Source organism: Xiphophorus maculatus, chromosome 7, assembly GCF_002775205.1.
Source record: "Xiphophorus maculatus strain JP 163 A chromosome 7, X_maculatus-5.0-male, whole genome shotgun sequence".
NCBI lineage: Eukaryota > Metazoa > Chordata > Actinopteri > Cyprinodontiformes > Poeciliidae > Xiphophorus > Xiphophorus maculatus.
Genome location: NC_036449.1, coordinates 7,999,847 through 8,027,843, shown reverse-complemented (window position 1 = coordinate 8,027,843; position 27,997 = coordinate 7,999,847). Strand labels below are relative to the sequence as shown.

Here is a 27,997-nt window from a genome sequence, read left to right as displayed (position 1 = left end):
GCTGCTGTCCCTCTCCTCCCCCTCCAACCTCCCTCTCCACTTCCACTAACGGACCTCCTGATCCACAGAAAGTGAGTTTCAAACGCCAACTTTCTGTCTCTTAACGATCGTCCGGACAGAACACGAGCTTTTTGGATCGGATCTGATCAGATTGGAGGGCGCAGTTTGTCTCATAAAAGTGGCAATAAGTCCCAAGTTTTCCTCCCCAGTGGTGGAAGATTAACTTTAAAGTCGTCGGCGTTTTTTTACGAGCTGCGTGATCTCGTTTTGTCCTCCTCTTTTTATTTATGTCCGAGCCCCGTCAGGGAGCGGAGCAGAGAGAGGGAGAGAGGGGACGGACTTGGAGGTGAAGTCGGAGCTGCCAGATGCTTCAGTAAACAGAGATCCGCAGAAACAACAAACGTCGCACAACGGTGTGAAAAAAAGCACCAAAAAAAAGCAACATGGGCAAGGTAAATACGACCGATGCACGTGTGTAGTGTGCGCATCAATTTGCATGTTTTCTTTACTTTTGTTGTGTGTACATTTTTATGTTTTTTTTTTTATTTTTTGTATTATTATTATTTTTTAAACTAGTTTGTTGAAAAGTAATGGGTCTACTTCGGGCTTGGAGTCGAGCCGGTTTCGGAATATTTGGCTTTCCGAGTCAGGATCCGACGGTGTTCGGTTTAATCCGGGGTGAAATGACGCGACCGCCTCCTCTGCAGAAGAACAGTCAAAAAGTTGTTTTGGTGAAAGCCGATTGCCACGCGTGGCCTCCGACCGGGAGTGAAGCACATCGCAGCGGCTCATCTCTTTGTCCTCACAGCAGTGGCAGTGAGGTTCATAGCTGGTGAGGCACTGACTGAATCATAATCAGGTTTACAAATATTGACTCCCCTGCATGTTATTTCGCACATGCGGGCAAAAACATTATTCTTCTACATGCCATGCATATAGCCGCGCTGCCGCCGTGGAATAATTTAGAATAATTCCGTTAATTCAATCAAACTTGGACATTAAGATATTATTAATTTCGTGCTGTGCTCCACAGCACAGGGAAAAATCGTTAAAGTAAAACTCAAAACCGCGTCTTTCTCGCTTTCTGTATCAGCGCAGGTACGCGCCGACTCGTTGCCATAGCAACTGATAACGCCACACACAAAAAAAACCCCACTCAAATATTTCCCACACAGAGAGCAGAGCATTCAGTCTGTTGCAGTATTATGGTTTTAGGCTTAATCTTTATTTTGCGATTATTAATAAGTGATTGCTGTGGTACGAGGAGAAAACTATAAATATATCGCTGCACTTTACTGTATTTCTAGCTCGCTGTTACTGTCTCTTACTCTGCAGTTGTGGAGTCACGATGTCTGGGATCATGAGCGCCCCCTGCCATGAGGCAGGAGAACTGCCTGCATCACTTCGAATCTGTTCTCTGCTGTTTCTGATCGCTACTCAGCTCACGAAACACGTTACACACACAGCTGGTGACAAAAAAACACTGTACATTATATACATAAGCTAAATGATGGAAAATCAGTTAATATATTAAATGTTTTTTAGCCATTTTATTGGCGACGTAAAGACAGCAGCCAGTGCAGTTAGCCAGAGGTTGATCAATCCCAGGTGAGGCTCAGCTCGCTGCCTCCTCACCGAGCATTTAAATGGAAAAATGCGAAAATTCAGCAATTAAAAAAAAAAAATCAAAATTGGTTAAGGTAAATGAAAAATGGGTACTTTATAGTACAAACACACAGGGTGAAAATAGCAATATAATTTCTTTTATCACTGCCTCACAGTCTGTTCTGTCCGCTTTTTTATGAGATAAGAGAATTACTTTGTGAGGCTTCAGTATCACATGGCAGGTTGTTTTTTTTTTAGATTTAGTTTAAATTGTCTGTGCCGAGTTGGTAGAAGGGTAAGGGAGCGAGTAAACAAGTTTGACTGGTCCCCAAACCTGTGTGGACAAGTTTCCTATTGCTTTACAGTGAGCATTTATAGGTTTGAAGATAATAAACCAATAAACCATTTCAAAATTGTTCTTAAGCACATTGGGTAACTAGACTGGGTGTGTATTATTGAAAGAGTTGCAGAATCGAAGTGTCTTAAGCAAGTTTTTACACCTATTAGTGGTCTAACAAAAAATGGTCATGCATAAGAAGAAACAAGAACCTGTCAGAATGAGCTCGGCTCAAACTGCGGTCTTTTGATCACCTTCACTGCATTGCACCCTGACGAGCAAGCAACACTTGATGCATGTGATACTGTTAACTTTGATTTTATTTTTTTTAACAAATACTGACCTCATCATTCATCCACATTGTGCTTAAGCCAGGTGATGCCTCTGAGTACAGAGGTGTTGCTGCGGCATTACGGTACAGTAGTCGTGGTTGGAAACTGTAGAAGTTGTTTTGTTTGTTTTTGTAAAACAGAAAAGCCGGTTCGATGTTTGACACTTCAGATGAAAACCTGCGTCGATGTCCCCGTTGTGAGTGTAGTAAAGATTTCTTCATACTTGATGTTTGTTTTCTCACCAGACTGAAATAGTATATTTGGTGTCATATCACAGCTGGAGGCAATTCTGCATCATTTACAGAATTAGTTTGTGGTCTCTGAGTTTTATCATGTTGCATAAATAAATATGATGAGCACAGAACCGAGTGACTTAAATGTGGTTTAAACTTCCCTGGTTTCCTGATATCTCCTTGGTTTTTCCTGGTTGGTTTTGTTTCTGGATTATTTAGTGCTACTTTCAGATTAAATTTTTTTGTTGGCTACTTTTTTGTTACAAAATAATCATCTACAGAACATTACGCTTCTTTCTTCTTTTATTTTTTTACGCCTGCTGCATTCGGGTCAGCTCTTAAAACGCATCACGACAGGAGCTACGTGTGCCTGAAAAACACACAATACTGCCCCTTTAAAAAATGTTTTGTATAAGACAAACATAACCATGTTTGCTATTTTCTAATGATTTAATTTAAAATCGAAACCAGCACTGTCGTGTATAGTTACCCGTTTCTTAAATCACGCACTAAACAAAATTTCTTCCATACTGCTGAATTCAATTTCGGACCAAAATGTACCAAAACTTTCCTACAAACGTATCCAGGAGGTCACACAAGAACCCAGAACGACATTTAAAAGTGCTTCCCAACTGACCTGAGTCAGTGATCATAATTTGGAAATAAGAAAAACTGCCGAACCAAAAAAAATCTGATGATTCTACTCCTTGATATTATCCGCAATTTTTAATTAAGAGGAAGAATAGTTACACAAATGTTACAAACCTCTTTATCTGACACGTTAGAATTTAGAAACTAGCCTAATAAATGACCTAATTTACTAATCAGTATTAATGTTTCTGTTTACACTGTCCTCTTTACTATTACGCCTCATAAACACAGGCTGTATATTCATCTACTTAATTGCAAATTACTTTACAAACAGACTAAGCATACAAACTAAACTAGGGATTAAATGACATTGTCAACTATAAGACGTGGCAGCCAAACAGTGCGTTCGGGTCTCATTGATTCTCCTCGTACTGAATGGGTAACGGGCGGGCCTGGCGACCCAACTTGGTTTGACCAAATCCAACACAAATCAACCAGAAAACGGCAGCGTTAGTTTCATGAGCCAGCACACACAGATTCATCCAGGACACAAGCTGCAACCGTCGACTTCCTCGTGTCGCAAACACCAGGAGAGTCTTACTGGGCTAAGGCGATCAACGGTTCAAAGGTCTTCAGCAGATGAAAATAAATTTTGCGTTTTTGATTTGGAAATCAAGATCCCAGAGTCTGGAGGAAGAGTGGAGAGGCACAGAATCGAAGTAGCTCAAGGTCCATTTGTATACCAAGCCACTTTTTTTCCCCTAGAGTTGTTCCGTACCAAACCTACGAAGGCAATTCAGCATTGTGTATGCGTATGCTTATTTTCTATGTGGAAAGGCTCCATTTGAAAGTGTTTTTTCAATGCATTTCCGCAGAATGTTGTCACTGTAACCAGTGGTAAAGTGAGTTAAACAGAGGGAATGTACATGCAGTTCGGTGTGATATTTTATGGTACAAAATGGTGTTGCTGATCACATATTTTCCTCTGTTTTCCACAGCGTCTGATCCCATCAGAGGTCTCACAGCTGTTAAACTTTCATAAAACCGCTATTTGTGCATAATAATTAACCTGGAATGTCACGACAACCGGAGCGACATCGACAACATTCCTTGGATCTGTGTTTGTCCAGCGAAAGGCTGGAAGATAATGTTAGAGTGGATTTACTGTAATTTATTAGGTGTCTTTGTCTCGTCTATTGGCGTACCAAACCGATTTTTTTCCCTCAGTCCCTTGCTAACGAAATCACACCCTCACCTTGCTGAAACAATGGGCAAACTCATTTTTTGCCAAAAGTATTTTGGGCAAGTAGAGGCAATTAAAAGGGACAAGGTTTTTTTATTTTTTTTTTATTTTAGTTGTTTGTTTTTCTTTGGTAAATCACTTGTGACAGAAAGTGTGAATATTGTGAATGCATGCTGTTGTTGTTGTTGCTCTTTTTAGAAAGTATGTGGAACCAACTACCCAACCAGCATCTGCTTCATAGTGGTGAATGAGTTCTGTGAACGTTTCTCCTACTATGGCATGAAAGGTAAGGGATGCTTTCTGCAGATTCTCCTGGTTGCTCTTCTCCTTCTCTCACACGACCGCCTTCGCACTCGCATGTTTGTCACAGTACAAACTTACACAAGCACGCCGCTCACCAGGCCAGTTTCCTGCTCGACGGCGCTTACATTTCTCACCGTAAAGGTCTCAATAAGATATGTTTTGAGCGTCGCTTAAAATCGCCTTTTAGAAAGCGGACGGAGAAATCAGCGAGAGAAGAGAAGCTTTTAGTTTTTTCTTTTTCTTTTCCTGAGTTTTATTTCTCATTTCTATAAAAATCCAAGCCTAAAGTTGGCCTCTGAGTTTATCACTGGCACATGTTTGTTTTTTTCTTTTTTTCTCAGTTTGTATCAAAACACATCTTTTTTTTTTCTTCTCACTGTCAAATGGGGCAATTATAGAACCACAAATTACTGTGAAATGTTTTTCTCTACAGTTCCAGATTTCTCATGGCGATGAATGCTGGAGGTTTTTCTTCCTTCCATGTTGTTATTTTATTTTATTTTTTTAAGTTCATTAAACTATGTATATTTTACCTACTTTCCACACTACAGTTACTGAGTTAAGTATGAAAAATGAAGATAAATCATGTTTGACTTTTAGACTTTTGTAATGATTTCCATTCAGATTGTGTATCCAGCTCAGATCAACAGATTTATGGCACTTCTGCACAACCAACTCACTTTATATCAAGGAGCTTTGCCAGCACCAAATAATCACGCAGATCAATTTAATTATATACATTTCAGGTCAGTTAATTATGCCAATTGGTAAAAGTTTTATTTCATATTTTTTTAACTAAGGAAACCCATCAAATTTAACTCGGTTATGGAGTCTTTAAGTTTGCAGCAACCTTGTAAAAGTAGGGAGGAAATCTTCCCTTTAATGGGAAAGTGCAGAAACACGGGGTGTGCAGAAATGGAAAATGCTTTTTAAAAGCTTGATATTTTAGTTTCAAATATTTATTTATTGATTCTATGCAAGATTCTGACTTTGAGGTGCTGAATTTTTGGGTGTCCATTATCAGTAAGTTTCAATCATCAAAATAAATGTTTCCCTCTGTGTAAGGAATCTATCGGTTTCACTTTCTGAAATGAGTTATAAAGAACATTGCACTTTTTCACAATTTTATTTTTAATTATCTTTTTTTTTTTTACTGAAATGGGGAAAATGTCGTAGTTTTATCTTATTTCAAGTGTACTAACTTACAAGTAACCTTTCAGCAAGTTTTGAGTAAATAATTCCTTTAAATTGCAGAAAACGTACCTGTTGGCAGATTATTTTCTCTTGTAACAAGATAGTTTTCCCATGTTATAAGTGAAATAATCTGCCAGATATTTGCACCAAAACCATATAGACCAAAACTACCTGGTAAGATTTTGCGTTTTTGACAGACTAGCAAAGGAGCCTGGAAGCTGAACTGAATACAAAAGGTTTTTTTTCCCCTTGTTGTCCAACACATTAGTTTTTCAGTTGAATTGTACAAGGTTAATGTCACCGTACATGTGGGGAAAAAGTTTTGAAACAATTCGTCTCGCTACCTGGCTTTTATTTTTATTTTTTTACTTGTTGGAGGGTCTCAGCTAATGCCTGTGTGCTCTGATCGCAGCGGTGTTGACGCTGTACTTCCTCAGCTACCTGAAGTGGGACAAGAACCTCTCCACCGCCGTCTACCATGCCTTCAGCGGCCTCTGCTACTTCACTCCCATCCTGGGAGCCGTCATCGCCGACTCCTGGCTCGGAAAATTCAAGTGAGTTTGCCTGTCGCCTCGCCTCTGACCCCCGGGGGTCATCGCCGGTCAACTCCGCGCGACACAACGTCTAGCAATCGGCGTGTGGCGAGGGAGGGCGTGAGCCGCTCTGACCACACACGACCAAACAAGATTAGAGGAGCTCAGCGCCGCAGGCACACAATGACTGTTTACTCCCAACAGGACCATCATCTACCTGTCCATCGTTTACGTGATCGGCCATGTGGTTAAGTCTGTGGGAGCCATTCCCACTGTGGGAAACACCGATGTGCACATGTAAGTCACAGATTCTGGACCTTTTACACTCACACGGACCTGATTTCATTGTCAGAATGAGTAAAAGAAACAGTCATTAGCTAAAATGGAGAAAGAACCGCACATTAAAAAAAATAACAAGAAATGCTTTCCAGGGTTGTTTTAGAGTTAAAGAGCCATTAAACTCTGTCTTAATTTTGTCCAGTATGCTGATGACGGGTCGTTCTCTCGACCCTGTATTGAGTCTGATTTTTGTCTTTTGTGCTCCAGCGGTCTGTCCATGTTTGGCCTGATCCTCATCGCGTTGGGCACCGGAGGAATCAAACCGTGTGTAGCAGCGTTTGGAGGGGACCAGTTCGAGGAAGAACACGTAAGCGTCCAATCGGCGTGGGTTTGTGGTGTGGCTCTTTGCCAAGGGCAGCATGGCCGTGGGGACGGCCTGACACCTGACAAATGTATGATAAACTGTTACTTTATCTGTATCAGCTGAACATTAATTCAGCTGAAAGTTTATTTCCAGGTTTAGTTTTATTTTTTTGGCATTGGTATCACTTGAGATACTGGGAATGTAGCACTTTTGAAGTAAGACCTTCTACTGCTTGCAATCTTTTCCTTAGATTGAAGAGATAATACAATCTCTTCAGATATAATTCCTCCATTATCTAAGTAGGACGCCGCGTGGGGATTAAACCATAAAAAGAGTCGATAGGTTGAGGAAATGAGGTAAATCAGTCCTTTATCATGATGCGTTGATGCATTCAAGGAAATCCAATGTGTGTAAACATCTCTATCACACACTTACTACTTTGGGCCAGTGTCACAATACAACGTTTTTGTATATATATATATATATATATATATATATATATATATATATATATATATCGTATCGTATTATTGCGATACGATAACCATATTGCAGCTTTGAGTATCAGTCGATACCAATATTGACCCAATATGATGGCACCATGACTCATACATACTTTTCTTACATATTTCGGTTGTTTGCTCAAACAGAAGACAATAGTCAACAACAACAGGTATGAGAACAACTGGCACAGTCATTCATTATTAACCGGTGGGTCTGCGTGCAGGAAACAAGCGCTGCTGGATAGAAATGGTGGCGCAAAGTAAATACTAGTAGACTGATTTAATTGTGATGCTTTCGTAGGAAATTTTAGATGCAGGCTGATACGATCCGATACTCATTATTTAGCTGATATTGGACCAATTTCCGATATCAATATCTGAAATTGCTGAACCACAAGCATCTATTTCAGTCCATGCTTGATCGTTATAATACATTAGAAATCTTTATACAGCCAATTGGTCACTTTAGGGGGAAAAGGTATCAGGTGCTTTTCTGCAGTAAATTGGTGCCCTGGTAGGTAGTTTTTTATCCTGTTAAAGGAAGTTTAATCAGGATAAATGTGCAAAAATGTCAACCTTTAGCAGCGTCAGAAAATCTACAGCTCTGCTCCAGAGTAAAAATTTTTTCTTACAATGCTCTTTTGATTTTAAAACCACCATTATCGTTTAGAAAATACTAAAAACAAGTGCACAGTCACATTTCAACGCTTTATAACTCTTTTTTAAAAAATTCTTTTTACCTCCAGATAAAGGAAAGACAGAAATTCTTCTCAATCTTCTACATGTCGATCAACGCCGGCAGCGTCTTGTCGACGCTGATAACGCCCATCCTCAGAGGTGAGCGTTCGCCGTCGTGACGCTCGGCGCGCGGCGCGCCTCCTTGGGAGCTTCCTGGCGTCGCTAAACGCCGTCTCCTCCTTGCAGGTGACGTGAAGTGTTTCGGTGACGACTGCTACGCCCTGGCCTTTGGCGTTCCTGCGGCTTTGATGGTCGTGGCTCTGGGTAAGGATTTTATCCAGGTATTTCAAAAGAGGCAAGGAGGGAATTCAACCATTTACAGAACAGCCTGAGAAAGGCGTGATGGAATCTGGAGTCTGGCATTCAAAGACGATAAGAGACCAGAGTTATATTTGTTTTTACACAAAGTCGTTACAGATGGATAGAAATGTTAGATATTTTGTGTTTGTTTTTACTGAGTCTTTTTGTGTGTGTGTGTGTGTGTGTGTGTGCGTGTGTGTGTGTGTGTGTGTGTGTGTGTGTGTGTGTGCGTGTGCGTGTGTGTGTGTGTGTGTGTGTGTGCGTGTGCGTGTGTGTGTGTGTGGAGCCTAAATCATATTTGGTAAAAAACGTATTTGTCTTAATTGCTACAGGTTTTAGCAAGTAAAAAAAAAAGCAAACTGCAGTAGAAAAAAAAAAAAAACAAACTAATGTAAACGTTTATAATCTACGGGGACCTCGATGTGGGGGTCATCACAGGCCGCAGTGTGCAAGCTGAGGCTGTTTTCACAAGCCGGGCTTCACCCTGATCAAGGCCCGTCCTCATCCGTTGTGACGGCCAGCTTTCTCTGCCCGCCGTCTCCCCGTCAGCCCTGATCCATGTGGGATTCATGCCTGGCCGCCTGCTCACTGTGGGAGCAAACTGTGACACGAATGACACACAGATGGATGTGGAGTTTATAGCCCGAAAGGAGCTTTAAGCATTCAAGGTTTAATTTGTGTTTGTTGGTGGTTGTTTTGAGCGAGGGAAAAAACAGAATCATTCTTTTCAAGATTGCTTTGCTGAAGATCAACTACTGTATGTGTTACTTTTAAAGCAGGACCGTCGGAAAGGGAACCGTATTTTGTGAATAGGTGGCTCATCTCAATAAACGGCAGGCATTTGGGAAGAGAAAAATTTGCGCTTAAGGCATTTTTAAATGCGTTTTGCAAAAATGTATCAATCCACAAGAAATGAAATCCTGAGATTGATTTACTGAAGAGCGACTGTGTGCGACAAAAAAATCTTCAAGATGGTACTTAAAAAAAAAAAAAGAAAAGCATAGACCCCCTGGAAAAGGTGAAAGCAGTTTTAAAAAAAGTTAGATAATGCAATGTAGGAAAAAACCTAAGAGATGAAATAAAATAAAAACATCAAACAAACGTAGGACGACTAGGGTACAGAGAACCAAAAGAATAGTCAAAATGAGCAGTATGCTTTGTGAAATGCGACTTATTTTAATAGAGGTCAGACTTTTGGAAAGACTCCCGTCTCCTCTGGTGGTTTGAAAATAAATCGGTTTGAGCTGATGCTAGTTCTCCATCTGGTCCTCCACAGCTGTGTTCATATTTGGCAGCGGTATGTACAAGAAGACGCCGCCTCAGGGAAACGTCCTCGGGGAAGTCTGCAAATGTATCGGCGTGAGTCATTTCATCTCCCACTCGTCTCCTGCCAGCATTAGGATTAGACATGAGTGTGTGTGTGTGTGTGTGGGATTAGCTTAGTGCACATTGAAGTAGGATTGTTTTGTTTTTTTCTTTTTTAAAATTCTTATATCTTCCTCTGGTCAGTTTGCCATCAAAAACCGCTGGAACAGCTCAAAAGATGACGTCAAGAGGAAGCACTGGCTGGACTGGGCCGAAGACAAGTACTCGGTAACGACCGGCGAAAACCCAGAGCTGCTGGAGGAAACTGGCTTCAAACTTCACGGCTGCACAAATCCACCCGCGTTTCTGCCTCTCTGTTTAACAGAAGCGACTGATTCAGGAGATCAAGATGGTTCTGCGGGTTCTGGTGCTCTACATCCCCCTGCCAATGTTCTGGGCTCTGTTTGACCAGCAGGTACACGTTCACATTCATCCCGCTTTGCAAGGAAATTAAAGTCCTTACCATTTAGCAGCTTGTGCAATTGACCGATTGTAAATTATGTAATAGAAAAGAAAAACAACAACATCTATTGTCATAAGAAATACTGAAGCTCAAGAGTTTTCTCCTTTCACTTTTTGTTCTGTCTCCCCTTTTTAAAAAAATGTTTTAAACAATTGAATTGCTTCCTCTTCAACCTCTTGGTGAGGCAGCCAGTAGGGATATTGCAATCCACAGTTGAGGAAACATCCAGTACAAAACATCATGAGCATTGAGTAGTAGCTGTAAAGTGTAAAGCTTACTGCATAGAAGCTTAATTCATACATTTTTTGCCAGTAAGTGCCGCTTGGACAGAGTATGACGAAAATGTCCAACTAGGAATCGGGCTTATTGTCTGAATCCAATGAAGATTTTCCCAAAACCTGGATGTCCAAAGTGTGGCACAGGGGCCATTTGAGGCCCTTTGAATGATTGTGTGTGGTCCCCCCCAAAGCAATGTAAGAATAGTGCAAATGTGACTAACCAGAACAGGCAGTTCATAGGATAGAGAAAGCATTAAAAAAAGTGAGTCAAGTCAAGTGAAACAAGTAGCAACAGTTATGATGTCATTAATATTATCTCTCATCTACATAATTTTTAAAGCTTAATCAGTAATACTTTTATAACACATTTATGTCAGATCATGATTTCTTGGTTAATGTCAAGTTGTCATAACAAAGACATTTTGAATAATATCAACTTTGTATTAAAAGTGTCATGATTTACCGAATGACACTTCATGACAACAGTCATAAATATTCATGAAGACTTACTCATGTTCATGACAGGTGTTGTGTCATGTTTATGACGGAGTCATGACAGTTTTATGTACATGTCAAATAACGTGTTACTGAAAAACTGAATGTTGCATCTTGATTGGCTCCTTTGCAAACATTAGCCAATCACGTGTCAGCTAGGATTGAATTTCAGTTTCTAAAGACGCATTTTCTTTAAAATATGCCAGATATGCTCTACAGAAAAATGATTCATGAATACTGAATGGGATCGACTGTAGTTTGGTTCTTTCATTATGGTCAAAGTTTCCTTAATATCTGAACATGTTAAAGTTATAAAAATAAAAAAAAAAACATCCAAACATTTGTACATCTTGGCTCATCGTCAGAATTATTACTCTGTTTTAGGTTAGACTGTGAGAGAAGCTCTATTTTTACTGACTCTGAGCGCGAAACAAAGTATCAATTTGTATATTTGTATCCGGTCAAAAGCTTGTTTTGTTTAATTCTCTACACGGACCAATGAAACCGTCACGACATTTCCCATTCCCGACTTTCATCTGGATGAGCTCCTCCTTCACTTGGTGTAAAAACTGTTGGAAAAAGATTATTATAAAAATTGCAGTTTTCTTCGATTGCATATGAAGTGTTTATTCAGTTCTATTTTTATTATCCCTTTTAGCAACGTGTGATCAAAGTGTCATTCTGCTGATGTGACTCTGAGCTGGTTTCTTTATTGCAGGGTTCCCGCTGGACTCTCCAAGCCACACGGATGAACATGGCTTTTGTAAGTCCGTCTTTTTCACGTCACTTGAACGTGCCACAGAAAAAATAAAAACAAAAAATGAAACGCTGACATTTGCGCTCTGATATCTGTGGGCGGATTTCGATGTTGAATCCGATTGCACAAATTGTCCCATAAAGCAGATCTTCCTCCGCGTTCCGACGTCGTTCGCCGTTTTATTCCAGTGACTTTTTAATGTTTATGGCGTAGATAGCCCATGCAGTGCCCAGTTTTGGATTCGCTGAGTTAAACTTTAACTTTCTGTGTCATAACAGGGAGAATCCTTCACAATTAAGCCCGACCAGATGCAGGTATGTATGTGCAGCTCATTCTGCCGTCGGTGGGGTCCGTTTGTGTCGTGTGATGCATTCTCATGAAACTTTCATGAAGTGACGAGATTTAGTGTTCATGAGTGGAAATTATGGGGTTCAGAGTTTATTTTTCATTTGGGGACAAATAAAACAATTTCCCATTTTACTTGAGTTCTGCACTATTTTACCTTCATTTCATTCTTTGTTGAAAATCGTCCTACGTTAGACTATGTTTCCTTTATACTCCTTATACTCCTTTATGCTCCTTTTCCTGTTTTGAACAATAACTGTTTGAAAACTGGGAAGAAAAATGTACAAGAAAAGACTTGCAGATAATGACTGTGGTTTATATAGATTATAGGTAGTTCTTATATTTTGAGCAGCAGGTGTAAATATAGAGGAAGTTTGTTTGGGTGGTTTTGACCTCTCCTTTTAAGGAAGAATGTTTAAAATGTCCTGTTTTCTGGTACAAATTACTTACAAAAATGGTAACAAATTGTTAGATTACACTATTTATCTCAACATTCCTTTTTAAAGTGCTTTTTTATTTTTATTTTTTACAATAAACTCTTTTTTTGTTTGTTTGTTTGTTTGCCAAAGATAAAATAAAATACCATCAACTATTTGCGCCTTAAGGCATGAAATGCATGTTTAAAATGTCACCTTCACTGGGACAAAAATGAACAGAAGCTACGCAAAAGTCCTTATTTTTATATTCATAATTAAAAGAAACACAAATCAAAGCATTCAGAATGTCAAATATAACATGAGAGAGCTGGAAATAATTACGAAAATATGCCTCAGGCCTGCGGGAGTGAAAATTCAGAGGAGAAAAAACCTTATAGCAGACTTGTATTTATTAACTGTGTGTTTTATTAGATTTTTCAGTCATTCTGATTTACTTATCTTAAAAGAAAAAAAATGTCCTGTTCCATTTTGTGTCCAGCTGCTTTTTTTTTTTTGTTTTCTTGCGTTAGGCTGATTTTGTTAGGAGCCACTGAAGCAAGACGAGAGACGGCCAACAGCAGCAGTGGGTGAACATGATGTGTGTGTTTTTGCAGCTGTAGGGCCAAAGCTAGCAGAAAAAAGTGAGCTGGTAGTAGAGTCGTTTCCTGGTACCCAGGTTTCATTTCTAGGTACACTCACTGCATTTTATGCATTCTCACTTGATCGGCTCGACCAATCCAGTGGGATTCCCACCTCATATTGACCTAAAAACAACATCAAAGTGGGAAAGTAAAGTTTCACAAAGGTAAAATAGGTTGATTTGTGTGATTTTTGTGTAACATTTGTCAAGTTTATGCTTCTAGTTTAGTTTTCTTGTATTTCTTACTGACGCTGCTGTGGTTTAGTTAGTAAGGTGAATGACAATCGCGTCCTCTTTGCTCAAATCAAAGCTGCTTGTTTTATGCGTCTCTGTGTCTGTCCCTCATCTCAGCTGAGATCATTTGAGTTTACATTCATAAGACGCAGACATTATTTTTTTTGGTTGCCACCTGTGAGTTTGATGTCACGTGGCTTTCAGTCGCCGTGTTTAAAGGTGGACTTGTCTGTAAATGTACTGCAGAAGTTGGTGTCACATTAAACCCTAAAGACTGTAAATGTTTTGACGTGGTAGAACAAGACTATAAAAGTTTATTTATCTTGTTTTACTTCTTTTTCCCCCCCCAAATCCTCACGTTTTCATTTTTTTTGTTTTACATTTTAAACAGTGTTAGTATTTGCATTTTCAAATTAATAGTCAAACATTTTTCTTCTAAGTTGTGAACTCTGCGTCCACCGCAGGAAGACCGCCGGTGTTAAATGCTGCTGTCACTGTTATGTCAACACTTTTATGAGCGCTTATCGCTGCCATCTTCTCTTTAAACTCATTATATTTGAACGACGAGGCGTTTATGAGTTTTATTGAAGTTTTACTGGGCCATTTTAAAGGCTTGTTGTCCTCATGTCCGCTGCCCAGATGCTGAACGCGCTGCTGATTCTCGTCTTCGTACCCATCTTTGACCTCATCATCTATCCGCTCGTCGGCCTCTGCAGAATCAAAATCACGTGAGTAAACCGCTGTTGTTCTGGACGCTCCGGCCTCGGCGGCGGCTGCCAGCCTTTGGGCGTTGAAGGAAACACAATAATTAATAGTATATTTTGTCTAAACCTCTGCAGCTACTTAAAATGATTGCTGTTAAACTAACACGGCAACACATTTTACTATTCTAATGTTGTTCATGGTGATAAAAACTCATAAGATACATCTAGTACATGTCATGTTTCCTTCATTTAGATGTTCACACACACAAATGCATCATCATCTGATAATACATTTTCTGACATAAAATGTTTTGTTTTTTCTTTTCTTTTCTGGGATGGTTTCACAATGAAATCAATGTCAAGGCAACTTTGCAGAGTATGAGCCACATTTTCACTGAGAAAGTAGAGAAATAGTCAAACAGATGAATTAAAATCATAAACCACTTTTAAGAACGAGGCATAAAGCTACCAAACCCAGGAGCAGCTGATTAACCTGACAGTATAATGACAGTATAAAGATATAGAGATTCAGTTGTTTACAATATGATCTTATTGGATACAAAAAATAATAATAATGGCAAACTAAGTCATCTGTGGTATAAGTCTATCCTTTCAACGTTTTTCGTTTACATTAGAATTTTGATGCGTGTAAAAGTCGTGACAGGGTAAGATCAAGAATGTTACGAAATAAACAAATAAATGAGGAGGAGCGATTTAAGATCAGCTCACGTTAAACCAACAGTCCTCACAGTAAAGATTTGAGGTGGAAGATCAGTGGTTGGGGAACACAGCGGTTGCCTGAATGAAATCTCTCACTAGGCGCAGACTTCAAGACGGCAGAAAGACCGTTGTCGAAGTCAAAGGTTTGAGTAAGGACAGAAGGGGGAAAGCTTCGACCTCCGTACTACTGGATTCTTTTTGCAGAAGTCTGAATCGAAAAGGTCGCCGACTCGTCTTGGATCAAAAAGGAAATATTGGCGAATATTAGAAAAACGTTTCTGCAGAAAAACGTTGCAACGTTGGTCTTCCACATAAGGATCAACGATCATCAGAGAGATGCCAACTAAGCCAACTAAAAGTCATTCATTCTTGTTTTGTGACGCCTCCAATTCCTACATAGTACATGACGATGTGTCACTCTGCCTTCAGGCCTCTGAGGAAAATGGCCACAGGGATGATCTTTGCAGCTCTCGCCTTTGGCGCAGCCACCCTGGTGGAAATCAATGTTGTGGTACGTCTGAGTGCGAATCACGAATCACGCAGGATTTTACTCTTAAAGTATTGTGTTTATAGGGGATAATACTGATACCTCCTCTGTAAGAAACTGATTGTAAATGTGTTTTACCTTTTAACAATCATGAGTCAGTAGGATGTTGATGAAACATCGTTCTGTTTACTGTGATTGTGTCTGCTAGAAAACTGTGGTGGAACCTGCACCCGCTGAGCAGAGCCTGCTGCAGGTCTTCAACCTGGCAAACGGGACCGTCGGCGTGAAGGTCGCCGGCGGCAACCCGTTTCAAAACCCCATCAGAGAACTTCAGGTGACTCGAAAAGCGCCTGAAAAGCCATTTCATTGTTTTAGTTAGTTTTTTTTTTTTTGTAAAACCAATAATATTTATTCTTAGTTTTTGGTTTTAGTTGCATTTGTTTCAGCCTAATTTTTCCTGGTTGTATTTATTCTTTTATACTAGTAAACTAGCCTCAATGCTAGACAGAGATGCCATGGAAACACTTACATGAAACATTTCAACAATTTTATACCAAGATTTAATTTGCAGTTGGAAAACTCTTTACTGTTGCTCCGTTTTGGGTCATTAATGGGTTTTTTTTTATTTATTGTGGTTTTATGTCCATATTCTCACCATTAACACTCCTCTCTCTCTCTCAGGACCCCTCGACATACGAGCCTCTTCCACTGGGGGCCCCCAACAAGGAACTGAGTATTGATGTCACATTTACAGGAAGGTCGTATTCTTGCCGCCATGAATTTGAAGAACGAAAGGCTTACAGTCTCATCGTGCACCAGAAAGCTCCTGGCATCGAGTGCAAACTTGTGAGTACACTTCTAACTTGTTTTGATTATAGCATTAATTGTTAAGGTTGCAATAAGCTAAACGTTTCTCATGTGAGGTAAAGTTAATAATAAGCTTGTAAACTGGTGTGTATTTTAACAGTAGTCAGGGGCAGGAGTCTTCATGTAGTTCATATCCAAATGACTGAAAACTGAAAGAATACCACAGATAAGCTAAGAATAAAATGCTAATGTATGTTACTGATAGAAAACTGCCTCAGTATCCATGTTTATATTTCAGGTGGAAGACTACATCATCAAAAATGAAGATGGGAACCCGAATGTGCGGTAAAAGATGTTTTATTCCTGTGGATTATACTGGTTTCCATGTAATCTGATCTAGGTCCCCTGTTTAACCCTGTTAATTCTTAACAGCTTCTTCAACACATTCCCAGAAGCCATGAACGTAACTGTGGGAGAAACGGAGTTTTACGTGCCCCCGGACTACAGCATGTCTGCAAACAGCGCCGTGAATCGGGGATCGTGAGTAGCACGATCAGAGTCATTGATTTCCTGAATAAATCAAGCTTAATGCTTTGTTCCAATCCAGTTTTTTCCCCCTTCTCCTTCTTTAAATCAAAGCTACCCGGCAGTCCGCTGCAGCCACCAGTCAAAGAAGAGTGAGAATCTCAACCTGGGCCTGCTGGACTTTGGAGCTTCTTACACGTTCATCCTCAGGGAGGTAAAGACACTAAAACTGATTTTATTTCTGTGATTCTTGTAGAGCTTTGGCCTGCTGCGTCTGACCGATTTTAGCCGATTCTGATTTCTCTTGAAACGCAGCGACATACTCAGATGTAAGAACAGCATTCGGGATATTATTTCCTCCTGTTCCTGCCATTAATCGTCAGTAGTTACCGTATTTTCCGCACTATAAGGCGCACCTAAAAACCTTCAATTTTCTCAAAAGTCGACAGTGCGCCTTATAATCCGGTGCGCCTTATATATGGACCAATATTGAGCCACAACAGGTCTCGCAACTACGGTAAGCAGACGCCGACTTCATTTTCCCCCGTAGAAGAAGAAGCGCGCGGTGCACGCTGGGTTTTGTGTAAAGACCCCAAAATGTCTCCTATTAAAAGAAACGCTTACGACACAGAGTTTAAGCTCAAGGCGATCAGTCACTCAGTAGAACACGGGAATAGAGCAGCAGCGAGAGAATTTAACATGAATGAATCAATGGTGCAGAAGTGGATATATATTGTGATCACACTAAAGTTTGATTTACCGTAACAGTATCAGACTGTTTTTTACGTGTTTATTGAATCGAGGAAACGTTCCCCTCCATTATATGTTACACCTTACTGTTGTTAAAAGATAAACTGTGTCACGAAAATACCACTTCACTGACTTTACCTCGGGGAAAATAATAAAGCAGCTGTTTATTCATTTTGGGAATGAACAGAGTTCTCAGAACGCTGGTTTGTAATTTATTTATAAAGTTTGACTGACCTATCTGACTGTTTTGTTGACATTCCCTTTAGCGCAGTTCCATCTAATGGATGCATAACGTAACCCCAGCCTCTACTGGAGCGTCTATTCTATGCGCCTTATAATGCGGTGCGCCTTATATATGAAAAAAGTTTTAAAATAGGCCATTCATTGAAGGTGCGCCTTATAATGCGGAACATACGGTACTGTTAATATAAATGAAAGCTAACAATCGGATTGAGTTTCTGATTTAGTGCTATAAATCAGAAGACGAAACTAAAACTTTTTATAAATTAAATGCTAACAATAAACAGTCGCAAATATTAGGAGCTGAGATACTTAATGGTTTTAATTGTGATTAATCAGTTATTGAAGTGATTGTCAACTAATTTAGTAACTGATTAATCATTAACTGGAGTATACAGACTCAGAAAAGTTATTTGATAAAAGAACAACATCCTCAGAACAGTACTCAAGGCAAAATGTACAAAAATATATACATTTTGCATTTGAGGTAAGAAAAACTGTCTGTAAATACGTTCTGCCCAAAACTGATCAAGTGGCAGTTTTAGCTTCACCTGGTTCAAATTCAGTCAAAAAAATAATCTCACACTAAAACACATTTTCAACTCTACAGCGCATTAACGTTAAGTCAAGCACAAAGGACACAACTTTTCAAATGTTGATGTTAGAGATCATTTTCAGCTGCAGATGCATCCTTTGCTACCGCTGATCAAGCATGCTATTTAGGAAATAAAATTAATATTTTCTTATTTAAAAACGATTTGAACTAATTCCTTATTTGTATATTTCAGTGTATTTCTGATTGCATAAAAAAGTCTTAAATAAAAAATATATTTTTAGAATTATAACCAAAATAACCTTTAGTTGAACATGAAAGTTTAAGTTCAGCAGTCACAGAGACTTCACAGAAGATTTCAGCCTCTGTGACTCCTGATGTCAGACGTTTTCAGCCTCTGTGACTTCAGGAGTCACAGAAGTTTTCAGCCTCTGTGACTCCTGACTTCGGAAGTTTTCAGCCTCTGTGACTCCTGACTTCGGAAGTTTTCAGCCTCTGTGACTCGTGACGTCAGAAGTTTTCAGCATCTGTGATGTCAGGAGTCACAGACGTTTTCAGCCTCTGTGACTCGTGACGTCGGAAGTTTTCAGCGTCTGTGACTCCTGACGTCAGAGGTTTTCAGCCTCGTTGACTCCTGATGTCACAGAAGTTTTCAGCCTCTGTGACTCCTGACGTCAGAAGTTTTCAGCATCTGTGATGTCAGGAGTCACAGACGTTTTCAGCCTCTGTGACTACTGACGTCAGAAGTTTTCAGCCTCTGTGACTCCTGATGTCACAGACGTTTTCAGCCTCTGTGACTCGTGACGTCAGAAGTTATCAGCATCTGTGATGTCAGGAGTCACAGAAGTTTTCAGCCCCTGTGACTCCTGACGTCAGAGGTTGTCAGCATCTGTGATGTCAGGAGTCACAGAAGTTTTCAGCCTCTGTGACTCCTGACGTCGGATGTTTTCAGCCTCTGTGACTCCTGATGTCACAGAAGTTTTCAGCTTCTGTGAGTCCTGATGTCGGACGTTTTCAGCCTCTGTGACTCCTGACATCAGAAGTTTTCAGCCTCTGTGACTCCTGACATCAGACGTTTTCAGCCTCGTTGACTCCTAATGTCTCAGAAGTTTTCAGCCTCTGTGACTCCTGACGTCAGAAGTTTTCAGCATCTGTGATGTCAGGAGTCACAGAAGTTTTCAGCCTCTGTGACTCCTGACGTCGGAAGTTTTCAGCCTCTGTGACTCCTGACGTCGGACGTTTTCAGCCTCTGTGACTCCTGACGTCAGAAGTTTTCAGCCTCGTTGACTCCTGATGTCACAGAAGTTTTCAGCCTCTGTGACTCTTGACGTCAGAAGTTTTCAGCATCTGTGATGTCAGGAGTCACAGAAGTTTTCAGCCTCTGTTACTCCTGATGTCGGAAGTTTTCAGCCTCTGTGACTCCTGACTTCGGAAGTTTTCAGCCTCTGTGACTCGTGACGTCAGAAGTTTTCAGCATCTGTGATGTCAGCAATCACAGAAGTTTTCAGCCTCTGTGACTCCTGACATCAGAAGTTTTCTGCCTCTGTGACTCCTGACATCAGAAGTTTTCAGCCTCTGTGACGTCAGGAGTCACAGAACGTTTCAGCCTCTGTGACTCCTGATGTCACAGAAGTTTTCAGCCTCTGTGACTCCTGACGTCAGAAGTTTTCAGCATCTGTGATGTCAGGAGTCACAGACGTTTTCAGCCTCTGTGACTACTGACGTCAGAAGTTTTCAGCCTCTGTGACTCCTGATGTCACAGACGTTTTCAGCCTCTGTGACTCGTGACGTCAGAAGTTATCAGCATCTGTGATGTCAGGAGTCACAGAAGTTTTCAGCCCCTGTGACTCCTGACGTCAGAGGTTGTCAGCATCTGTGATGTCAGGAGTCACAGAAGTTTTCAGCCTCTGTGACTCCTGACGTCGGATGTTTTCAGCCTCTGTGACTCCTGATGTCACAGAAGTTTTCAGCTTCTGTGAGTCCTGATGTCGGACGTTTTCAGCCTCTGTGACTCCTGACATCAGAAGTTTTCAGCCTCTGTGACTCCTGACATCAGACGTTTTCAGCCTCGTTGACTCCTAATGTCTCAGAAGTTTTCAGCCTCTGTGACTCCTGACGTCAGAAGTTTTCAGCATCTGTGATGTCAGGAGTCACAGAAGTTTTCAGCCTCTGTGACTCCTGACGTCGGAAGTTTTCAGCCTCTGTGACTCCTGACGTCGGACGTTTTCAGCCTCTGTGACTCCTGACGTCAGAAGTTTTCAGCCTCGTTGACTCCTGATGTCACAGAAGTTTTCAGCCTCTGTGACTCTTGACGTCAGAAGTTTTCAGCATCTGTGATGTCAGGAGTCACAGAAGTTTTCAGCCTCTGTTACTCCTGATGTCGGAAGTTTTCAGCCTCTGTGACTCCTGACTTCGGAAGTTTTCAGCCTCTGTGACTCGTGACGTCAGAAGTTTTCAGCATCTGTGATGTCAGCAATCACAGAAGTTTTCAGCCTCTGTGACTCCTGACATCAGAAGTTTTCTGCCTCTGTGACTCCTGACATCAGAAGTTTTCAGCCTCTGTGACGTCAGGAGTCACAGAACGTTTCAGCCTCTGTGACTCCTGATGTCACAGAAGTTTTCAGCCTCTGTGACTCCTGACGTCAGAAGTTTTCAGCCTCTGTGACTCCTGACGTCAGACGTTTTCAGCCTCTGTGACTCCTGACGTCAGAGGTTTTCAGCCTCTGTGACTCCTGACTTCGGAAGTTTTCAGCCTCTGTGACTCGTGACGTCAGAAGTTTTCAGCATCTGTGATGTCAGGAGTCACAGAGGTTTTCAGCCTCTGTGACTCCTGACGTCGGAAGTTTTCAGCCTCTGTGACTCCTGACGTCAGAGGTTTTCAGCCTCGTTGACTCCTGATGTCACAGAAGTTTTCAGCCTCTGTGACTCCTGACGTCAGAAGTTTTCAGCATCTGTGATGTCAGGAGTCACAGAGGTTTTCAGCCTCTGTGACTCCTGACGTCGGAAGTTTTCAGCCTCTGTGACTCCTGACGTCAGAGGTTTTCAGCCTGGTTGACTCCTGATGTCACAGAAGTTTTCAGCCTCTGTGACTCCTGACGTCGGAAGTTTTCAGCCTCTGTGACTCCTGACGTCAGAGGTTTTCAGCCTCGTTGACTCCTGATGTCACAGACGTTTTCAGCCTCTCTGACTCCTGACTTCGGAAGTTTTCAGCCTCTGTGACTCGTGACGTCAGAAGTTATCAGCATCTGTGATGTCAGGAGTCACAGAAGTTTTCAGCCCCTGTGACTCCTGACATCGGACGTTTTCAGCCTCTGTGACTCCTGACGTCAGAAGTTTTCAGCATCTGTGACTCCTGACGTCAGAAGTTTTCAGCCCCTGTGACTCCTGACGTCGGATGTTTTCAGCCTCTGTGACTCCTGATGTCACAGAAGTTTTCAGCCTCTGTGAGTCCTGATGTCGGACGTTTTCAGCCTCTGTGACTCCTGACATCAGAAGTTTTCAGCCTCTGTGACTCCTGACATCAGACGTTTTCAGCCTCGTTGACTCCTGATGTCACAGAAGTTTTCAGCCTCTGTGACTCCTGACGTCAGAAGTTTTCAGCATCTGTGGTGTCAGGAGTCACAGAAGTTTTCAGCCTCTGTGACTCCTGACGTCAGAAGTTTTCAGCCTCTGTGACTCCTGACGTCAGAAGTTTTCAGCCTCTGTGACTCCTGACGTCAGACGTTTTCAGCCTCTGTGACTCCTGACGTCAGAAGTTTTCAGCCTCGTTGACTCCTGATGTCACAGAAGTTTTCAGCCTCTGTGACTACTGACGTCAGAGGTTTTCAGCCTCTGTTACTCCTGACATCGGAAGTTTTCAGCCTCTGTGACTCCTGACGTCAGAAGTTTTCAGCCGCTGTGACGTCAGGAATCACAGAAGTTTTCAGCCTCTGTGACTCCTGATGTCACAGAAGTTTTCAGCCTCTGTGACTCCTGACGTCAGACGTTTTCAGCCTTTATGACTTCAGGAGTCACAGAAGTTTTCAGCCTCGGTGACTCCTGACGTCAGAGGTTTTCAGCCTCTGTGACTCCTGACGTCAGAGGTTTTCAGCCTCTGTGACTCCTGACGTCAGAAGTTTTCAGCATCTGTGATGTCAGGAGTCACAGAAGTTTTCAGCCTCTGTGACTCCTGACGTCGGAAGTTTTCAGCCGCTGTGACTCCTGACGTCAGAAGTTTTCAGCCGCTGTGACTCCTGACGTCAGAAGTTTTCAGCCCCTGTGACTCCTGACGTCAGAGGTTTTCAGCCTCTGTGACTCCTGATGTCACAGACGTTTTCAGCCTCTGTGACTCCTGATGTCACAGAAGTTTTCAGCCTCTGACTCCTGAAATTGTGTTCTGCAGTCTAAACAGGCAAACGACCTAAAAGTGTCCCACATGCTCAGTTGAGGGCGCAGTAGCGTCAGCGGTGTCAGTGTTCTCCCAACCGCCATAAAAAGAAGAAGTGCTCAGTGTTCAGACTGTCATGAAAAGATCAGATACAGGTCGAATTACTTAAAAAAAAAAAAAAAGAAATCAGAATCTGATCACTTCAGGCTGCAGTGTGAACGCAGCCTGATATGTATTCATTAACATCAGAGTAATATCAGTCTGTTCCTATCCTTAGTTCATGTTTTACATGGGAGAAATGATGAGATGTGGTTAGCCGCCAAGACTACGTCTATTCGTGTTTGGCACCACAAACAACTTGTGACTCAATTTCAGCTGACAGATTGAGATTGAAAATAATGAAAAATTTACACAAAAATCAAAAATGGATTTCTGTCAAAAAAAAGGGCTATTACCGTATTTTCTGCACTATAAGGCGCACCTAAAAACCTTCAAAATTCTCAAAAGCTGACAGTGCGCCTTATACAGTATATGGACCAATATTGAGCCACAACAGGTCTCGCAACTACGGTAAGCAGACGCCGACTTCATTTCCCCCCGTAGAAGAAGAAGCGCGCGGTGCACGCTGGGTTTTGTGTAAAGACCCCAAAATGGCTCCTATTAAAAGACACGCTTATGACGCAGAGTTTAAGCTCAAGGTGATCAGTCACTCAGTAGAACACGGGAATAGAGCAGCAGCGAGAGAATTTAACATGAATGAATCAATGGTGCTGAAGTGGATATATATTGTGATTGCACTAACGTTTGATTTACCGTAACAGTATCAGACTGTTTTTTACGTGTTTATTGAATCGAGGAAAAGCTCCCCTCCACTATATGTTGTACCTTGCTGCTGTTAAAAGATAATCTGGGGCGTGCCGTGGTGGCATAGCGGTTAGCGCGACCCGTATTTGGAGGCCTTAAGTCCTCGACGCGGCCGTTGCGGGTTCGACTCCCGGACCCGACGATATTTGCCGCATGTCTTCCCCCCTCTCATTCCCTGTTTCCTGTCAGCCTACTATCATATAAGGGACACTAGAGCCCACAAAAGACCCCCTGGAGGGGTAAAAAAATAAAAAAAATAAAAAAAGATCAACTGTGTCACGAAAATACCACTTCACTGACTTTACCTCGGGGAAAATAATAAAACAGCTGTTTATTCATTTTGGGAATGAACGGAGTTTTCAGAACACTGGTTTGTAATTTATTAATAAAGTTTGACTGAAATATCTGACTGTTTTGTTGACATTCCCTTTAGCGCAGCTCCATCTAATGGATGCATAACGTAACCCCAGCCTCTACTGGAGCGTCTATTCTATGCGCCTTATAATGCGGTGCGCCTTATATATGAAAAAAGTTTTAAAATAGGCCATTCATTGAAGGTGCGCCTTATAGTGCGGAACATAGGTACTTTTGTATGAGTAGAGGTGATGTAACAGTGTCGTGTAAGAGAGCAGTTGTTGTAAAACAAACCTAAAAACAAAATGAATGGAGGGTCGAGATTTAGCATCTTACATAGCGACTAGCATGGTTAGCATAGCTGCTAAAAACCTCCATGTGTATTCACTAAAGAATGTTGACTAAGCAGAAGTTTAAAGCTTATTAGGATAAAACTTAGCACCCTACTGTCATGCATGCCGCCTTCTTGTTATCTGCTGAAAGTCTTGCTCTTTCTCACTTTCTCACAGCCCAAATGAACTGCAGAAATGTCCCAACACGCACTAAACAACACAGTTTCTTTTTTAAATGGTATGCTTTACGTCACCTGGATTCATTTTAAAGACCTGACTGGAACTAAAAATGGCTCTCAAAGTAGCCAGCTAACAACTTCCACACTAAAGAGTGTTATCACTTCAGATTGGTGCGATCACAGAAAAAGGTTGCGTTTCCATCCATCTCACCACCAATCGGGATAAAAAAAAAAGGAAAAAAAAAGTTTCCAGTTTCTGTTGCTAGGCGAATTCTGAGTGATTTTCACACGCTTTGGCATAATTGTAACATTTCGCACAACGTCACAGATCTCGCTCTCTCTCTGTGTTTATCTCATCAGAAAGATGGTAAAATTGTGGCTGAAAAGATGGAGGATGTGAAAGCCAACAACGTGCACATTGCCTGGCAGATCCCGCAGTACGCCCTCATCACAGCAGGAGAGGTCATGTTCTCCATCACAGGCTTGGAGTTCTCCTACTCACAGGTTTCCCATAAAACTGTTAAATTAGTCTGCGTGTATTGAGTTGCAGATTGAATAATCAAAAAAATTGAGAAAATGGCAGAAAGCTGTAGTTTTTCACCACCAGCTTGCAGCTAAATCTGCAAATAGAAAATAACGAATCCAGTCACTAAATGTCAAAACTACTTCGAAGGTGATTGAATAGTAAAAAAAAATCCAAATAATCTGGAACTCCAGCTCTTGAAGAGATGTTTTTATTTTTAATTTTTTATTTTTGCTGTGCCCGTCGTTTTTGTTTTGTCCATTTTAAGCTTTAGATCGCTGGGATATTTCTTTGCTTACCCGTTTCGTCCCCCAGGCTCCGAACAACATGAAGTCGGTGCTGCAGGCCGGCTGGCTGCTCACGGTCGCGTTCGGAAACGTGATCGTTCTGATTGTGGCCGAGGGGGCGGGACTGGAGCAGGTATTCGCTTTCAGAAGGCGCCGAAGGAAACGAAATTCAATTCTTCCTAGCGATATGAACCTCAAAGAGTTCAGCTTGTTTACCACTTTTTGTGTGTCGTTTCCTCAGTGGAAAGAGTTCCTGCTGTTCGGCGGCCTCCTGCTGGGTGTCTGCATCATCTTCTCCTTCATGGCCTACTTCTACACTTACGTCGACCCCGAACAGCTGAGCAAAATGTACGCCGGAGACTCAGGGAAGAAGGAGTGTGAGGAGGAGGAGGACGACTGCGACAACACGAAGAAGAAGGAGAAACGTGACGTCATACCCCTGACCGAAAAAGGAAGGAGCACCAAACTGTGATTTTTGCGACACAGGAAATACTGTAGTTTAATTTGTTTAATTTTTTTTTCAGGAATTTCTTGGTTATTAGACACTAAAGGTTCAATACTGATGACATTGTTAATATATATACATAATCTGTGAAATCTTTCAACAGCCTACTCAATCTTGAGCTTGTAATCACACAGGAAGCCACTGGAACGGCTCATGTATGTGTAATAATGTTTACCGGACGCAGTGATTTTTATTTTTTCCCCCTCTGATTGACAGTGTTTAACTTTATAATCTGTATATGTTTGCTGCTTACTTTGTCGCACAGCGAAATTCATGAAATTACATGGTTTACAATCGGTTTCTGAAACAATACTCGACAGCAAAAGAAGCTTCACATCGACACTTTTTTTCTTTTCTTACGCTAAATTACAGTTTCTTCAGACTGGACTGTAATATATGATCACATTTACTGCAAGTATTATGAGATGGCAGATCAGGAAAACATCTGCTGTCCATCTAGCTTCTTCTCTGCCATGGTCCTTTATGTTCATGCTGTCTTGATTTACCAGGAGACTGTAATTCTGCCATTAATATGACCACTATAGCAACATCGTTCTTCTTCTGTGGTGTCGTAATCTCGTGTGTTGTGCCAAAACCAAAGCTACAGACTTAATCCGTCAGGTTTCGTGACCGTCTTTTGTTTTCCCATTCAGGGAAAAACTAATCAGGCTGCTCCCAATAAACCTCTGTAAAAAGTACACAGTATTTACGCTCAATGCTTTTCATGAGATTCCTTTAGCACAAATTACTGCATGAATGCAGCATGCCAGGGAGGTTTTAAGGAAGCCCAGATTGCTTCAACAGTGGTTTCATCATCTTACTCTTGAAACACACCTAGTTTATTAGGTGTGTTATGTTTGCTGGCCAATCAAGCACAAGGACACCATGGTTATTAGGGCAGGTATTGGTCTTTTTTTCTCTTTTTTGCCTAGCTGTATTTAAAATTAAAATCTACATTTCCATAAGCTTCTCAGCAGAGGGAAGCTGATGTGCTCTAAAATGTACCTTTCAGTTTTTCCTTCCGCTAAACTTCCCACCTATGAGTGGGTACCGATTTTCATGAAGAGCCTTGTTCTTGTGAAGGGTGTCGATGACTGTGTAAACCATAACACAACATTTCTGTTTTAGAAACCCTTTTCTTTATTGTTCTGATGTAATATCTGAACTTTTCAACGACATTCTAGTTTACAGAAATGGACTTTTGTGCAACGAACAACAAGTAAAATCAATTAAATCAGAAGTATATTACACTTTTAATGTAGAAGTCTGAAACATTTTGGTCAGTTTCGGTCACTAACTCCACGTTCAGCTCTCATACATCCTGAAACCATTACGATCAGGAAGTCATGGAGGTTCAGGCCCAATTTTGTTTTATCACTAAATGACAACAAAACATCACAGAGAGAACAAATGCTTCCACCAGAGGAATATTATTCTGAATTATTTGATGCATTAACATGCTAACTTGATCGAGGTGGTCTTTTTTCCTCTGCCAGGGCAGCTAAACCAGATTAGCATGTTCTGGATGACACAGGGAGGAAATGTCCGAGCCACTCGTCGGCATGACTCACCACATAATTGCGTTTATTCAAATTTGGAGTCTGCAGCGCGAGGATCCCAGAATGAGGGGACAAATGAAAGGTGTCACATAACAGCAGGAAGTGAGCAGTTTGCTGCTGGAGATTTATGTTCGACATGGAGCGCCTCCCGTCTGCGGCAGGTGAAGATCGAAGATTAAAGATGGCCGCCTCCGTGCCGTTCCAGGAGAAGCTCTGTTACACGGCTGATGATGTCTGGATGGACCAGACAGTCTAACAGGTCGTTAGTGGTAATCAGCGAAGGTCCTGAGCCCTGATTATTCCCGCGCTCCGTCGCTAAATTGCATGAGCTAAATTGAGTTAAATCAGCACCACATGTGTGTTTTCCCTTAGCGCCAGCAGAACCGTCCTCCCCGGGAGAGACGGCAGCGTCACAGGAAGAGTCCTCCGGAACCGTTTCCTCCGGAACCGTTTCCTCCGGTTCGTCTTCCTGACACTTTACGGGGATGAGATGTTGCCCGAACGGGAGTCGGACGGACGCAGGGACCTTGACCCCGTCTCCTCTGAGCTTTAGTCGTCCACATGAGTCCCGTTTGGCAGGCTGGGTGGCCCTGGGGTCCGGGCTGGGCTTCCTGTGGAAGAGGCCCCTCTTTCTCTGAGCAGACACTGCCAGGTTTAGGTACTGCATGTTTTCTTCATGGGAGAGCTTTTCTTC

The 27,997-nt window shown here is 41.6% G+C and overlaps 2 protein-coding genes across 6 annotated transcripts in view; one reads left to right on the top strand and one right to left on the bottom strand.

Moving 5' to 3' along the window:
• Nucleotides 1–164: 164 nt before the first annotated feature.
• LOC102230649 (solute carrier family 15 member 2-like) lies at nucleotides 165–26,442 on the top strand. Its single transcript, XM_014470221.2, has 22 exons — nucleotides 165–452; nucleotides 4,540–4,627; nucleotides 6,251–6,392; nucleotides 6,576–6,668; nucleotides 6,918–7,017; nucleotides 8,264–8,354; nucleotides 8,442–8,519; nucleotides 9,832–9,914; nucleotides 10,065–10,148; nucleotides 10,246–10,335; nucleotides 11,875–11,919; nucleotides 12,192–12,227; nucleotides 14,188–14,276; nucleotides 15,402–15,483; nucleotides 15,668–15,793; nucleotides 16,141–16,305; nucleotides 16,565–16,611; nucleotides 16,699–16,806; nucleotides 16,906–17,005; nucleotides 24,790–24,933; nucleotides 25,268–25,372; nucleotides 25,481–26,442. Exons 1-22 carry the CDS (start codon nucleotides 444–446, stop codon nucleotides 25,709–25,711), a joined length of 2,136 nt encoding a protein of 711 aa, XP_014325707.1. The 5' UTR covers nucleotides 165–443; the 3' UTR covers nucleotides 25,712–26,442.
• The window catches only part of hspbap1 (HSPB1 associated protein 1), a 33,903-nt gene continuing 31,657 nt past the window's right edge, over nucleotides 25,752–27,997 (bottom strand). For all 5 annotated transcript variants that reach the window (XM_023337080.1, XM_023337078.1, XM_023337079.1 and 2 more), the window contains one exon: nucleotides 25,752–27,997. In XM_023337080.1, the coding sequence (XP_023192848.1) occupies nucleotides 27,479–27,997 (519 nt within the window). In that variant the 3' untranslated portion in view covers nucleotides 25,752–27,478.